This window comes from Cryptomeria japonica, chromosome 9, assembly GCF_030272615.1.
Source record: "Cryptomeria japonica chromosome 9, Sugi_1.0, whole genome shotgun sequence".
Taxonomy (NCBI): domain Eukaryota; kingdom Viridiplantae; phylum Streptophyta; class Pinopsida; order Cupressales; family Cupressaceae; genus Cryptomeria; species Cryptomeria japonica.
Genome location: NC_081413.1, coordinates 714,601,723 through 714,618,713, shown reverse-complemented (window position 1 = coordinate 714,618,713; position 16,991 = coordinate 714,601,723). Strand labels below are relative to the sequence as shown.

At 37.2% G+C, this 16,991-nt stretch overlaps 1 protein-coding gene across 2 annotated transcripts in view; it reads right to left on the bottom strand.

Moving 5' to 3' along the window:
- Positions 1–16,112, bottom strand: part of LOC131048539 (phospholipid:diacylglycerol acyltransferase 1) — a 46,762-nt gene extending 30,650 nt beyond the window's left edge. The window contains exon 1 of one of the 2 annotated variants that reach the window (XM_057982517.2): positions 14,982–16,112. In XM_057982517.2, the coding sequence (XP_057838500.1) occupies positions 14,982–15,631 (650 nt within the window). In that variant the 5' untranslated portion in view covers positions 15,632–16,112. The remainder of the gene's footprint in view (positions 1–14,981) is intronic. The other variant, XM_057982518.2, reaches the window with a different exon arrangement.
- Positions 16,113–16,991: the final 879 nt, after the last annotated feature.

Genomic DNA, 16,991 nt, shown 5'->3' with positions numbered 1-16,991 from the left:
TACGTTTTCGATGAATCTACAAGTTGAAATGCTTCCACGACTCATTGTTCTTAATCATTGTCTCTATTAAGAGTATTTAGTAGTTTTCTTCTAATTTCTATAGCCTCTTTTATTTTTTGACCTTCGAATAATTCTCCAAAACCCAGAACTTTACCATCTCTAGTACAGTTGGAGTGATGAGTATGCTTCTCATGTTTGGCCAACATAGATACTCTATCTAACATTATATACATAGCCTCCATTGGAGCTTGTTAGCATTTTAATTAACAGCTTCCAGCATGACACAATACAAAACAAATATGTGGTAGAAACACTCTTCAATTTAGAAGGAAAACTCCCTATAAATAAAAACAAACCTAGCTGAACAATATGTACTTTCTATTTACAATCTCTCTAGTGTTTTTTGGGGTGCTTCATGCCTCATTGTAAACAAAACTAAAGGTTTGTCTTTTTTCGATTCATCCATGGAAAAAGGCAATTCAACGCTTCTAAAATAGATGAGAGATCTATCTACCACATAAAAAGATCTAACACCACTATTGAACACATGCAACTTTCAATTAAATGGAGAGACTAAAAATTACAACTAAAACTTGATCGAATTGAAATGAACCCAAACACAAAGGATTATAAATTAAGCACCAAGAACTGTATACTACCTCCTTTTATAAAGTTTGCAATACAAATGTAATGTCCCCTTTTTGAAATAAAGTTTAAAAATAAATAATAATGATATTAAAATATACAAAAATAAAAATTTAATATATATAATTCAAATTTAATTAAGTTTAATGAATGGTCTAAAGGCAAGAAATGAAGAGTTGTGACTTCCTCAAACATGAGATATAAAAGCGAGAAAAGTTCATTGGAAAGGGGAAATGGAGGAAGGAAGAAAGAAAGGAGCATATGAATCAAGAAAGGACTAATGGAAGAAGAAAGGAATGGGAAGAAAATAAGATTGTGACTCATTCAAAGGGCAGAAATTATAAGGCTTGTACTCTTTCAAATGGTGGTAATTGTGAAAGGTTGTGACTATTTCAAAGGGCAGAAATTATGAAGGTTTGTACTCTTTCAAAGGGTGGTAATTGTGAAAGGTTGGCTCTTTCAAAGGGTGGAAATTATGATGGTTTGTACTCTTTCAAAGGGTGGTAATTGTGAAAGTTTGTGACTCTTGCAAAGGGCAGACATGATGAAGAGGTGTGACTTCTTCCTCACATTGAAAGGTGTAAAGGGTAGAAGGTTTCATTTGAGGAGGACATCCGAGGGAGATCAATTTTAAAAATAATTTAAAATTCTCAAAAGGCAGCAATGGAGGGTGGTGACTCAATTCTTATGAATGGTGGTGACCCTTTCACCAATAAAGTATAAAGAAGAAATCATTCCAAGCATTCAAGGATCACTTATCAATCATCAATCACCGATACATCAAATCAGCACTCACTCAATCATCACTCATCACTCTATGAATTCAACATTCATTCAATCATCATTCACCAATATATCAAATCATCAAATCAAAGGAAATCATTTGGTCATCCATCAATCATCAATTGGGAATAAGGGAATCAAGCAAAAAAACCAACAATCAATTCTTCCATCAATTCAATCAGTCTAATATCAATCATTCAAACAGCATTCAAGCATCAACCATTATATCATCAAATCATTCAAATATCAATCACTAAAGCATCAATCATTCAAGCATCAATTCATTTAAGTATCATTTAAGCAACCACTCATCTATCCTTCAAGAAATGATGATAAAGAGAAATCAAGTAATCAGAGATACTCTATTGAGCAATCAGTTTTGAATTTAAGGAAGTGTCTTGCAAATAGAAAGGACAACCAGCACATCAAGCACCTTGAGATGGATATCCTGCCATGCTTGTGGGCCAAGGGGTGTTGAGGACCAGAAATCCAATCATGCCCCTAGACTTGAGTGTCTTATCAAGTACGCCACTACGAGACGAATGGACAAGAAATCCTGCCATGCTCGTGGGGTAGGGGCTGTGGAGGACTGTTGACGTGTATTTTGTACACTATCAAACACAGAATAAAATACCCAAGGGTACCTTATCCTCTCTTGAATAAAGCCTCTGATTGCTGAAGATATCGCAGAAAAGGATCAATCAGGATGACTTCAAGGTTCTTGTATGTAGGGTCTCTACGTGTGGATAAGCTCTCTGTGGTATGATGTGATTTGCTGGAATCACAAGGGGACTTACACTTAATGACTGAACTTCTGATTTGCTTTGAATATTGCTGGAACACAAGCTCTTACTAGCTTTGATTTGAAAAAAGGAAAAAAGATGAGGGCGAGGAAAGGATCTAATCCTAACACTAAGAATGTAAGAGCAATGAATGATCTTTGATGGAATTCTAACTAAGTCTTGTTTTGACATCCCAGGACCATCTCCACAAGGTTAGTGCGATCTTCGAAGGAAAGCTTTATGATGTTCAAATCATCACTGCAGGCATAGACACCATCAAGTTGATGCATATCAATGAAGAAGCGACAATTGAAGTTGAGCTTAAGCTGAACGATTCCAGTTGACTACGCAAGGCAAGTCTGCAATCAACAAACTGCTAGTAGTATGGATATACGAATTCCACCATCAATCAAGCACATTTCTTCCACTCATCTAATAACATGAAATCAAATACGAGAAGTGTAGAGACCATGCAAATTGTCGAATCGACCCATAAATTTCACCATTTCTTCAATGAAGTTACAAGTCTTTTACAACAACATCTTGGCAACAATCTTTGCCTTCTCTCTCTACTCTACTCTAATTGCTATTCTATCAACTAGCTAATCACCTTCTAACTACTCTCTATCTGTCTTCTAACTGCTTCCAACTATGCCTATTGCTTTCTATCTATTGTCTTTACAAATGAAATGCCAGGGCTTATATAGTGCCCTCAATACAATTCGATGGCTGAGATCAATTCGAGATCAATGGCCAAGATTTTACAATGAAAACCCTAATTAGGGTTTGTTACAACCAATTAGGGTTTGTTACAACCATTACATAATATTTAATACTCAACCAATGAAATAATTGTATTGCTTGGACACATGTCCTCTCTGGAAAAATCGACCAATGGATAGCCGGGGTAGGTACATCGGAGTTTGTGCCATCTCCCATGAGTTAGGTACATCGAATCTGGACATGCTGAGGTGGACCACACTGACTGGAGAAGTGATGACTAGGATGCCACCTCGTCTGACACTTGTAGCTTGGTAGATATTCAATTTGATGTTGTTGAGAAGCTAGCTTTAATTAACTCATCTGGAACTATCTGCTTCTTCAACAAACCCTTGCTCTGACTTCTTGTGTCCTTGATGTGCAGGATGATTGATGTACCTCGCCTTGGAATGCTAGATTGGAAGAGGTCGCCCTTGTTGATGTTTGATCGAAGAAAGCCATCCTTGTCGATGCTAGACTGGAGGAGGTCGCCCTTGTCCTTGCTTGATCTTCTTGGAGGAGACCGTCCTTGATCTAGCTTGATTTTACAACTCCGGGATCTCCATTTGATGCCTACACAAAATATTAAAGTTAGTCTTTTGAGCATCAAACCTCAAAGCATGAAATTTCAGACCTTTCAACGGTAAAACTTTAGATATTAATTTGAAAAAAGTCATGATAAATCAAGAACTACACATTTTCAAATTAATAATGAATGGAATTTGGATCTTCAAGACTTAGACTTTACAAAATTGCAATGGGATCATAATAAGTCTTGAATAAGAACTTCAAAAAATGATTCTTCATACCTTCCCTTTGAGTATTTAAGTACAAAAACTTGAAAAATGAAGGAAGAGGACCGGATTTTGTTGGGCAAGATTTATAGTCCTTCCTTGGATGAAGTACGCCTCCCTTAGCTTGGAAAAGAACTCCACCTTCCACTAGCTTCTTCAAAAATCTGGAAATTGGCCTTCAAATGTCTTCAAAAAATCTGGAAATTATCCTCCAAACTAGCAAGAAATACGCCTCTCAAATAGCCTTCAAGATGAATTTCGCCCTCCTTAGTCTCCACACTTGGTAGAAATTTGCTCCACTCCAGCTAGATTTCGCACCTTCAATTAGCTCTCCAAACTCGCACTTGAAAGGATGATTGAATGATTTAAATTGTGAAAAAACACCTCCAATATATAGAGCGCTCACCTTCTACTTACCCATGAGGCCGACTTAGCAAATAAAAGGTGAAATAATAAATAAAACCTCAAAAGGAGTAGGCCGACTTGTCAAATAAAGGCAAAATAATGCCTTGTGCGCTCAACTTTTAATTTTTAATTTCACAAAAATTAATTTTAAATGCCTTTATAATAGAAATTCGATTTTTTGAGGCCCAAAATTAATTTATTAAATGCCAATTTAATTAATTTTTTCAAATATTCCAAAGTTAGCAATTTGGCATCTAATGCGATTTGGAGGATATTAACGCCCAAATATGGTAAAAAATAATGAACGCCATTAACTTCGCTCTGGTCCCTTGGAGAGGGACAGGAGCATTTTTCTCAATCTAGGCCTTGCATTCCTCATTTTCACGTTCAAAACTTCATCTAGGCATTTAAAATGGCATTTTTGATTGGAGTCTTGCGTTTAATTCACTTGATCTTTAGAAGGAACGTGCCTTAGGACATTTTCGCCCTGGTCCCTCAGTGAGGGACAGGAGCACTTTTAGTATTTTAGGCTAGGATTCTCAAATTTTGAAGTCAAGTCTTTGTTCACCATGCTTTAGAAGATCCTTCCCATCTCACACAACTTTGCCTTAGCATAATCTCGGAGGGAATTTGTTGTTTTCATAAAAAGCGCCCTGGTCCTTCGGTGAGGGACGGGAGCACTTTTGAGTCCATTGCATGAATTCTTGATCACATTAATCTTCAATTTACCCTCAAGGCGTAGAATATCACATTTCACTCCGTCTTGAGCCTTGGTAATAAAAATATCCTTTCAAAATGCAAGGTAAATGGTCATATTTGGAAATTGCGCCCTGGTCCCTTGGTGAGGGGCGGGAGCACTTTTGCCAGTTGTCGTCAAAATTTGCAACTCTCACATCTCAATTCCACTTCAAGGCATTTTAAACACTTTTTCAAACTTGCGCCTTGGCCTCAATTTGTCCAAAATTGGTGAGAAAGGCTAGATAACATGTTAAGTGCTCTGGTCCTTCAGTGAGGGACAGGAGCACTTTTTCAACTTCAAGCTTATCCGTCCTTTGCTAGCTTCCCAAATTATCTTCAATGGGCTAATCATGTCCTCTTCCATTCATTTCAATCACAAACTTGCCTTGTCTTTGCAAGAAATTTACACTTTCTTGGAAAATCGCTCTGGACCCTTGGAGAGGGACGGGAGCACTTTTTGGAAAATCGCTCTGGTCCCTTGGTGAGGGACGGGAGCACTTTTTACATCTTGGCATACTTCTTTGTTCTTTAAACCTCTCAATTGCGTCCAAGGCATAAAACATCATTCGTCCTTCCCATCCAAGTCAAGTTTTGCCATAAAATATCAAACAAAGAAGAGAAACTTGAAAAAGTGGCATGGTCCTTCAGTGAGGGACGGGAGCACTTTTTGTCATTTGGGTTGATTTACTCCTTCGTGAACCGCTTAAATTATATTCAATGGACAAAACATGCTTCCCTTAGCTTCTTCAAACCATAAAATCACTTTAATTTTGCAAAGATAGTGCGAATTTGAAATTCAGTGCTTCGGTCCTTCAGTGAGGGACGGGAGCACTTTTTGCCCTCTAAGCCAAATTGTCTCACTTTTCATCTCAAAATTCCTTTGCTAGGGAAGATTTCATCTTACTTGACGCTATGAATAGAAGTTAATGTCCAATAAAGGTCTAAAATTGTGCATATAAAGAAAAGCGCTCTGGTCCTTCAGTGAGGGACAGGAGCACTTTTACCTTTCTAGACAAAAACTCCATCATTTCATCGTCTTTGATCAAGTCTGGATGCTCTATCACGTTCATTTCGTCCTTCGCCATGCCTTTGATGTCTCAATTTAGCCAAACAAGGTCAGGAATGACTCCAATAAGCTTTTTCGCCCTGAACCCTTGGTGAGGGACAGGAGCGCTTCGCCTTGGTCCCTTGGAGAGGGACAGGAGCGAAATGCGCTCTGGATCCTCAGTGAAGGACAGGAGCGAAATTTGACTTTTTGAACTCTCTATCAGGATAATTTTTATGGAGTATAACATTTAAGTATAAGAAAGACTTTAAGTTATATTCCATATATACTTTCAGGATGTTTGAGAGTGGTTTCAGACCTCCAGGAGTTATATTGCAAAATCTAATTTTTGGAGGTTTTTCAGTTTCCAGACTTAGTCAAATTTCAGGATCAGGACATTCCAGACTTAGCCAAAATTCAGGATCAGGACTTCACTCAAGCCAGACTTAGCCAAATTTCAAGATTAGGACTTCACTCAAGCCAGACTTAGCCAAATTTCAGGATCAAGACATCACTCAAGCCAGACTTGCTATCTAGGTGATCCCCTGGGCGACACTCAAAATGCAAAGGCTAACGGACAAAACCCTAAAAGACCTAGAAAACAAACCCTAAAAAACAAAAAGCATGGGTCCCCATTTGCAATGGGGCGATGTGTGAAAACGTCACAACAAGGACCAAAAATCCAATTGTGCCCCTGAGCTTGGTCGAGGAGGATGACCAACCTCCAAGGTGGACTAAGAGATGGAGTGGACCTGAAATCTCGCCATGCTTGTGGAACAGGAGATGTTGAGGATCAGAAATCCAATCATGCCCCCGGGCTTGAGGATCTTCTAAAGTACGCCACCATGAGATGGATGGACTCCCAATACAAGGACAACTATCCTTGACATTCTGGTTAGCAAATATGCCAACGAATTTCTAATATGGTTGACTATAAGGAATATGCTATGATGTATTGATCCTAAATTTTTTTTTTGTTTTGGTAACTCAGGGTATCCCCACGACCCAAGCCCAGCACCCACCTTGCCTTACCTTGGGCTGGCTTACTGCCAAGTTGGGGTTCAAGAAGGGGCGAGCTTGAGGCGAGACTAGTCCCTGGGGATGGACCAAGCCGCCCATAAGCCAGATCCATCGGGTGATTCCGGGCCTCAAAGTCGAACCCGTGACCAATGGGGAGCAAACCCACAGTCCAAGCCAACTCTGCTACCCGTCCGAGCTGATGTATTGATCGTAATATTAATATTAATGATGCTATGATTTATTAATCTTTGAAAATGCAATCCAGAGGAGACTTATTTCATAAAATGAAGATAAGTTCTATCTTTTGAATTATTCTTAGAGTTTTAAGTTGAATATTATAATGAAATGTCTTCAAATTCGATAAAATTATATTTATAAATATATTTTAATTCTCATCTTTAGTTGGAATTGTTGTTCTAGGGCAAAAATTGGGTATATCCCAAGAAAGGACATTACAATTGGTATTAGAACATGATCCTGCCAGCCTGAGGATCAAAACAAAGAAAATGAAGATAAGTTCTATCTTTTGAATTATTCTTAGAGTTTTAAGTTGAATATTATAATGAAATGTCTTCAAATTCGATAAAATTATATTTATAAATATATTTTAATTCTCATCTTTAGTTGGAATTGTTGTTCTAGGGCAAAAATTGGGTATATCCCAAGAAAGGACATTACAATTGGTATTAGAACATGATCCTGCCAGCCTGAGGATCAAAACAAAGGAATGCATTCCCCTTTTACACTTGAGCACTTGCCTGAGATGAGAAGCATATTCTTCAAACATTCTACTAAAAGCCAAGAAATCATCCTAGTAAACAATCACACTATAATAGATAAGTAGCCCGATTAACCCTTTCATCAACCTCATAATGTTTGTTAGGAACATTGCACAATCCAAATGGTAGAACAAGCCATTCAAACAATCCTTTCTTAGTCATAAACATTGATTTCCATTCATCTTCTCCTTTGATTCAAATTCAGTGATACTATGGTTTTAAATCCAGCTTTGTAAAATTCTTGAAATAGTGTAGTTGATCCAATAAATAAGCGATATGGAGCAGCAGGTACCTATTTTTTTTTTAATTTTCTTCAATGCCTTATTTCACCAGGTCTCATCTTTCTTTGGCACAACTACAATAGGAGAACCACATGGCAAAGTAGTTGGTCCAATCACACCTTGCTCTATGACTAACTTTAGCTGCAACTTAATCTGGTTAGGCTTTAAAAAATTCTGACAGTACAGCCCAATGTTTGAAAAAGGGAAGTCAGGAAACAATTCAATCTCATGTTCTATAGTTGCCTAGGAGGCAGTCCCTTGGGCTCCAAAAACAACTCTGAGAATTGGTTCACCAGGTGACTGATTTCTCACTGTTCTTGATGAGTATGCAGCCCAGGTAAAGTCTTTATCTCAACCTCCAAAAGCTCTTCTTTTTCCACATATCAACAAAAGAGAAAACTTTCCAATTGCATCAATGAGCCTCTTGGCTCAAGAAACTCTAACCATGGAAATCTTAAACCTTCCACAAATGAGTTGAAAGTGAAGACTTTATCATTCTAGTTCATATACTGAATTTTCCTTTAAAAGAAGATTTCATCTCTCACATGGAGATAGGGATTTACATAAAACACACCATAAACATCTAGACTTGTCGCATCAACAAGAACTTCATCTTTAAACTCCAGATTAATCCCATATGTCAATTTACATTGCCTTGTGACTCAGATGACCACTCTTTGTTTCAGCCATATAAGGATGGTCCATAATTTTCAACCCAAGCTCACCTTACAACTTTGTGACGTTAGGTTTTCTTTTATTAAACAATGCATCAATCTTCTAACCCTTGACTAGTATCCTGATGTGGAATAATTTAGTGAGTTCTTCATCTTGAGAATCTACACCCACTATACATGTACCCTTACACGCCATGGCACAAGACAATCTCTCATTAATCTTAGAACTGCAAACGTTGTTACACAATACAAGATTTAAAGGACAGTCATAAGGATGTTCTAAATAGTCATTAGTGTTGAAAGTGCTCTAAAAACCTAAGTTGACAGTGGATAAGTGAAACAAATTCAGAAACCTGCAAAAACATTAGAGAGCATGCAAAGGAAGGCTTACAGAGTGTAATGCAAACTAAATCAGTCATGAAGACAAACGGCTGTGATAGGTGCAGGAAAGCATTGCAAAGTCAAGTGTACAATGAATAGAGGTTAAATGAACAAGAGAACAGTTGGATAGAGGTCCCTGCCATACTCATTTGGTCAAGTTCATTGTTGTGTGTGATAGTGATGACAGGGAAAGACAGCACCCTGTAAGAGCATGAAGGCAATCATGTCCTAAATCATGAAAAGTCAAAGCCATATAATCTATGGAAGAGGGAAGTGTTGTGGAGTCCACGTATGAAAAATTGTTATTGCATTTGAATTTTCAGGGTATGAAGAAGCTATTCAATACAGAAATCGAAAATAATTGCCTTATTGTGGCCATCGTGGGCCTTTGTTGCTGTTGTAGTTGTAACGATGAAGTTGTTGCAAGCTGTCATAACATTGTTTGAAGTATATGGATCGTATTGCACATGCTTAAGTTACAAAGCATACAAAGTAAACAAATTCAAGTTCCAGGTAATTGAGTTATTGACAACTTGTATCAAGTTGAGAGCAAGGAAGTGTTAGCTACTTCTCAACTTATGTCTACAGTGAAAAGTCGTGCACATAGGAAGATTGTACACTAAGGCAAATTCAAGTTCCAGGTAATTGAGTTATTGACAACTTGTATCAAGTTGAGAGCAAGGAAGTGTTAGCTACTTCTCAACTTATGTCTTCAGTGAAAAGTCGTGCACATAGGAAGATTGTACGCTAAGGCAAACATTGTGAAGAAAGAAACATCAATAATATCAGAGTAACGCAGAAAACTTAATAACAAAGAGGATCTAAGGATTACAAATCTCCAAGGGTTGGTTTGGGGCCTACATATTGGCAAAGAATTCAGTTGTCAAGATTAAAACCAACATTGCTTGAGGACAAGCAATCTTCGGCAGGGTGGACTGTAATGTCCCCTTTTTGAAATAGGATTTAAAATTTTAATAATAAATAATAATATTATTAAATATACAAAAAAATAAAAAATATAATATAATATAATTAAAATTTAATTAAGTTTAATGAATGGTCAAAAGGCATGAAATGAAGGTTGTGACTCCCTCAAACATGAGATATGAAAAGGAGAAGAGCTCATTTGAGGAAGAAAGAATGGAGCATATGAATCAAGGAAGGATTAATGGAAGAAGAAAGGAATGGGAAGAAAATAAGGTTGTAACTCTGTCAAAGGGCAGAAATTATCAAGGGTTGTACTCTTTCAAAAGGTGGTAATTGTGAAAGGTTGTAACTATTTCAAAGTGCAGAAATTATGAAGGGTTGTACTCTTTGAAAGGGTGGTAATTGTGAAAGGTTGTGACTCTTTCAAAAGGCGGAAATTATGAAGGGTTGTACTCTTTAAAAGGGTGGTGATGGTGAAAGGTTGCGACTCTTTGAAAGGGCAGAAATTATGAAGGGTTGTACTCTTTCAAAGGGTAGTAATTGTGAAAGTGTGACTCTTGCAAATGGCAGACATGATGAAGAGCTTTTATTTCTCCCTCATATTGGAAGATATAAAGGGGAGAAGGTTTCATTTGAGGAGGACAACCAAGGAGATAAATTTGGAAAATATTTATTATTCTCAAAAGGCAGCAATAGAAGGTGGTGACTCAATTCTTATGAAGGGTGGTGACCCAATCACCAATAAAGTATAAAGGAGAAATCATTCCAAGCATTCAAGGATCACTTATCAATCACCACTCACCAATACATCAAATCAGCACTCACTCAATCATCACTCATCACTCTATGAATTCAACATTCATTCAATCATCATTCACTAATATATCAAACAATCAATCAAAGGAAATCATTCAATCATCCATCAATCATCAATCAGGAATAAGGGAATTAAGCAAACAAACCAAAAATCAATTCTTCCATCAATTCAATCAGTCTATTAACAATCATTCAAACATCAACTATTCATTCAAGCATCAACCATTCAATCATCAAATCATTCAAGCATCAATTCATTTAAGTATCATTAAAGCATCCACACATCAATCCTTCAAGAAATGATGATAAAGAGAAATCAAGCAATTGGCGGTACTCTAAAAAACTCCTTGAGCAATCAGTTTTGAATTTAAGGAAGTGTTATTGGGAATAAGGGAATCAAGCAAACCAACCAACAATCAATTCTTTCATCAATTCGATCAATCTAATATCAATCATTCAAACATCAACTATTCAAGCATCAACCATTCTATCATCAAATCATTCAAATATCAATCATTAAAGCATCAACCATTCAAGCATCAATTCATTTAAGCATCATTTAAGCATCCACTCATCAGTCTTTCAAGAAATGATGATAAAGAGAAATCATGCAATCAGCGATACTCTAGAAAACTCCTTGAGCAATCAGTTTTGAATTTAAGGAAGTGCCTTGCAAATAGGAAGGATGGCCAGCCTTCCAAGTTCACGAGATATCAAGCACACCACCCTGAGATGAATGGACAAAAGATCCGGCCATGCTTGTGGGCCAAGGAGTGTTAAGGACCAGAAATCCAATCATGCCCTTGGGTTTGAGGATCTTATCAAGTATGTCACTCCAAGATGGATGGACAAGAGATCCTACCATACTCGTGAGCCATTGAGGACCAAAAAACCAATCATGCCCCTAGGCTTGGTCAAAGAGGATGACCAGCCTCCAAGGTGCACTAAGAGATTAAAGAGTGCCTGAAATCTTGCCATGCTTGTGGGCCAGGAGTGTTTAGGATCAGAAATCCAATCATGCCCCTGGGCTTGAGGATCTTCTCAAGCACACTACTCCAAGATGGATGGAGAGGAAATCCACCCATGCTCTTGCAATACAAGGAGAACTTCCTTGAGAATGCAGTTTGCAAATATTCCAATGAATTCCTAATATGGTTGACTAAGATATATGCTATGATGTATTGATCCTAATATTAATGATGCTATGATTTATTGATCTTCAACAGAACAGTCTGAAGGAGACTTATTGCAGAAAATCAAGATAAGTTCTATCTTTCAAATTATTCTCAGAATTTTAAGTTGAATATTGTAATAAAATGTCTTCAGTTTTGACAAAATTATACTTTTACAAATATATTGCAATTCTCACCTTCAGTTGGAATTGTTGTTTTACGGCAAAAATCAAGAACATCCCAAGAAGGGACATTATAATAGCTTGTAATGATTATTAGATTTTACTCAATTCACAAGACAATTAACTCAAACTCGATGAACAACAATTTCAGCAACAAATAGATATCGAAATTGTTGGCAATCTAGGTTGAGGATCCAAAATCTTTAAGGCTGGAAGGTCTCCTAAATATCAAAAGTGTCAAATCTACGAAGGAAATCACCAAAACCTATGATCAAATCAGGCAACTAAGAACCAATTGCTAAGCTGGGTAGGACCTCCTTCACTTCTGACTCTACTAAACCAAAGGGGGGTTCCCTACGGTGCTGCAATAGATATTATTATAGAGACTATACATTCACCCTAACACAAAGTCACAAGCCATACCCAATGCATAGTGCAACCCTATTTTGGTTGTCACTTCATTCCTATAAGTTGGTTTGAGAAACTCAAGGCTAAGCACCTAACGAAAGCAAATAATTTGCCATATGAGTGTCTGAGGATCTGTTAGGATGATGAGGAATTGGAACTAATTGGAACTAATAGCAGACCAGTGCCTTTATCCAATTGGACAACCAAATCTCTAAGTTCATGCAAAACTATAACAACTGTAACCTAAGTTGACACCTTATTCAAGGTATCACAAAAGACTATATTTGTCAAAATGCACAAGCAAGTTGCACTCTACACATACATTCAGAAAAACAATAAATGTTTGCATAATATTGAATAAGTCTACTCAATAATCCATGAGCATACCCATACATTTCCTACATTGTTTTGAGAAGGTACCTTGCAAAAGCTTTGCAAGGATTTATCAATCGTTTAACTGGTCAAGTAATGAGAAGCAAATCCAGAAATGCACACCATACATAGGGGGACATTCAATCAAGGTGGATTTCACCTTTAATCATCCACTCTTCGAAGATTACAATAGACCATTACAAATTCACGATGGACTCAGATTTTTACACAGCCAAAATACCTTTACCCACAGCTAGAAATCGGAACCCTGGGGCTTCTTATGAATATCTCTTTTTGTTGGTTCTGCAATTGCTCTCATTTTTCTTTTTTATCCTCTTTCAAAATGAAGATCTTTTTTATCCTAAGAACCACAGAAGAGAGGCCAAACTTGTCATCAATGCCACCAACCCACAATAGGTACAACTGCACTAAATGCCCATATCCGTCAGCCATTTTTCTCCCTAAATTGCATAAAAAATTCTGATTCATCAAGATACACAGTAAACATGGAGGAATGTTCTTTCCAGAAATACACTACCTTTTGCATTTTCGGTGCAAGAGGCCTTGGAGCAAAACAACACGAAGATGCCCCAAAAATCCACTACAAATGTCACTAGAAGATAGTGTAGGAATGTCATCGTTGAATTTACCACCTCAATATATTCTCTTTTGACCAAAATATGTTTCCTAGGTGTGTACTAATTAGATCAAGTGGTTGCAGGATCCAATCAGGCATTAATGGCAATCCTAGGGTAGTCTTGGAGCCAATATGAGAAGTTTTAAATATTTTGCAAGAAAAAGGACTCCAATTGCTCACAACTCTTTACATACTCCTTGAAATTCAAATTCATCTTTAATTATAACTAGTAATATTTTTAATCCTTGCTGAAATAGCCTACTCTCTTTGTAAGTATATTGCTCAGAGCTTTATGTACTTGTTACTTCAAATTATTTTCTTCAAAGTGCTGGGCATACTGCTGCGATCAACCTTAATGCTTAATTTTTATTTTTAATTTATCTTGTCTTAAAGCATTTTCTAAGTGTACTGTAACAATGTTGCAAACTTAGTCCAAACATGCGGGCATGAATTGGCACTGTACATACTACATATGATGCTATTCTCTCCCAATATACTCTTAACCGATACGTCCCATCGACAGAGAGCTCTTCTTGGGGACAATCAACATTTGGAGTCGGATCTCATTGAGGTCGACATAGGAAAATATCATACTGTCTTCAGAAAAAACTTAACACTAAAAGATCTTTCTAACTATGTTGCGCCGAGAATAGTGAACATGTACGTACAAAATTGGAAGCACAAATATTGGGAACCAGGACAAATAGATAAGGAAACTTGAGCAAAGGAGTTTCAGCATGAACCAGTATCAAAAATGATCGAAACATCTAGAAATTTTTGGAATTGATATAAATAAGCTTTCAAAAACTCCTGGAAACAGTATTAGAAACTTAGGGAATATTTTGGAAAGATGAATTCCAAAGCAAGAAACTTCCAGAAAACAGTAGAAAATTGCTGCAAATGCTTTAAAATTTGTCAGAAATGCTTCTGAAAGTTTCTCGTAGAGGAATTTCTTAAAATTTCAGAATAGAGAACTGGTTCAGAACCCTGGAAAGAAATTTCAAAACCCCCCAGAAACTGTTTTCAGGATTCAAATCTTTCTACTAAGGCATAGTTTTCTACATATATTATGAGGTGGCTATAATTTACAAACCTCTCCAATACTAAATTGGTTTGCATTAATTAGAGGTTCTTTCTACCGATGCCTGCATTTTCTAATCACATTATAAGGCGACTACAATAGACTAACTTTGCCATTCAACAAAACTGACCCTCACCCACTAAGGGCTCTTTCTACCACTGCCTGCATTTTCTACGCATTTCAGACTGCTTACAGTCTATTAACTACAAATGTCCACCAATATCTGTATACGTAACGATAGTTGCAACATGCGAAATCATACTAAATAATGAAAATTAAGTTGGGTACAATGTTTCATACCTCTTATAAATTTCGCCAAAACTGCCACCCCATAGCCTCTTTCTAAAAAGCCCATCCGCACAAGGCCTTCCCTCCCAGAATTCAAGCCCCCCTGTAACAATCCCAGGTACAAAAACTACAGGATGGTGTGCCGTCAAGCCTTCCTTCTTCAATCTAACTCCAGGAGGATCAACGTAAGCTCCAGTTATATATTGGGGAAATGATGAAGGCAATGCATTATAGAGCACGAGTAAGAGCCACCATGTTGTGCAAACGTATCCAACAGTCCAACAGCATGAATCCATGCATCCCCATTTCTTAAATTCATTGGCGGACTTAATTTTATCCCCTGTGACCTCAACAGTACGCTTCTCTGTGCCCTTGTGCTTGTTTGTACTATCAAATTTTGGAGAAGTAGACCTTAAGACCTCATCAGACCCCTTTCCAGTGCCATTTTGCTTGTTATCATCAAAATTTTGAAAATTACATTTCAAGACCTCCTCGGGCCTTTTTTCTGTACCATTTTGCTTGTGGGTGCTTTCAAAATTTGCAGAATTGGTTCTTAATTCCTCGTCAGATCCCTTTTCCTTATCATTTTCCTTGTGGGTATTCTCCACAATTTGAGGGCAAAGCACATCTGCTAGTTTCCTGCGCCGGAATATCGCCATCATTAGGCTTAGGTGAGATTTCTGATAGAAAGAAACATCAAAATTGTCTTAAAAATGCACTCTAATCAGCTCTAGGGTTTCCATTTTGATCTGTCACGACATTTGCAGGCACAGAGGGATGCCAATTGGAATGGTACAGGGTTTTGATAGTTCCGAGGCTTCTGTATGTCTGAATTTGAGTTTGCTACATGTCTTTCTTTCTTTTCATGCTTGCTGATATTGTTGTGGAATTTTCGAATCAGGACAGAGGATTCTAGGAGCACTTTCTGGACAAAGGAAATAAACTTTTTCCCCCTTTTCAGTAGTTCCAGGCCCAAGGTATTTGAATGTTGTGTCACACGAGGGAAACATGTTGACGAGATATACGGTCGTATTCCTATATTTAGGAAGAAAAACTTATTTGGAATAGGTATAATCCGGGGTAGAACCTACAAGTAGACCAGCCCTTGGAAGTTAGAACCAAAAGATGCAGGGTGTGGAAATGTCTACTTTTAGGTAAGATCAATGGCGTGTATTCCTGATTGCCCCTAAAGGTAAATATGAATGATTATAAGAGGGTTTGTCTGATTTCTCTACAAGTAGAGGAGATGTTTAACGTGTTGGGTGCTCATTGGGCATTTTTACCCTGTTGGGCGCACGGTGGTAGAGATTAGTCCATTTTCATTTTTATTACTATTATTTATTTTCTAACTTCACAAGCTACCTAGTGGTGTGAGAAAATGAATGTTTATATATATATATATATATATATATATATATGTTTATATTTTTTATTTTTTTTTGTTTATTTGTAAGGTTTTTGGTTTGGGAATAAGTATTTTGTATTATTATTATTAACATATATATCTCAAATACATCTATATAAAAGACATAGATATCTCATATACATTTGTTTTATATAAATTTATTTAAAATATTTATGTTCATTTTTAAATTACTCTTAAAATTAATAAAATTTAAAAAAAATTATAATATTAAAATATAAGATTAACAATTATAATATTTTAATGATTTTATAATTATGTGAATAGATATTACTAACATAGATATCTCAGAAACCACCCTCCTAGCTCAAAAAATGGCTCCCTCGCCTCCCTCTTTTTGAACGCCCCTGGTTTTGATGTGGATGTCTAGGGCTCTGCTCCCCCCCCCCCCCCTTTCCTTGCATGGGGTCCTCAACTCCTACGATCCATGCTATTGTTGTTTGGCCGACGACCCCTTTGGTGGTTGTTGATGTGCTCGATGCTGCATCTCCCCCCCCCCCACCCCCGAGTTCCCTGGTTGTGGATCCTGCTGTTGTCAGCTCTCTGGCTTCTGGGGAAATGACTTTGCCGCTTGTCACTGATGTTGTTGGTGTTTTTCC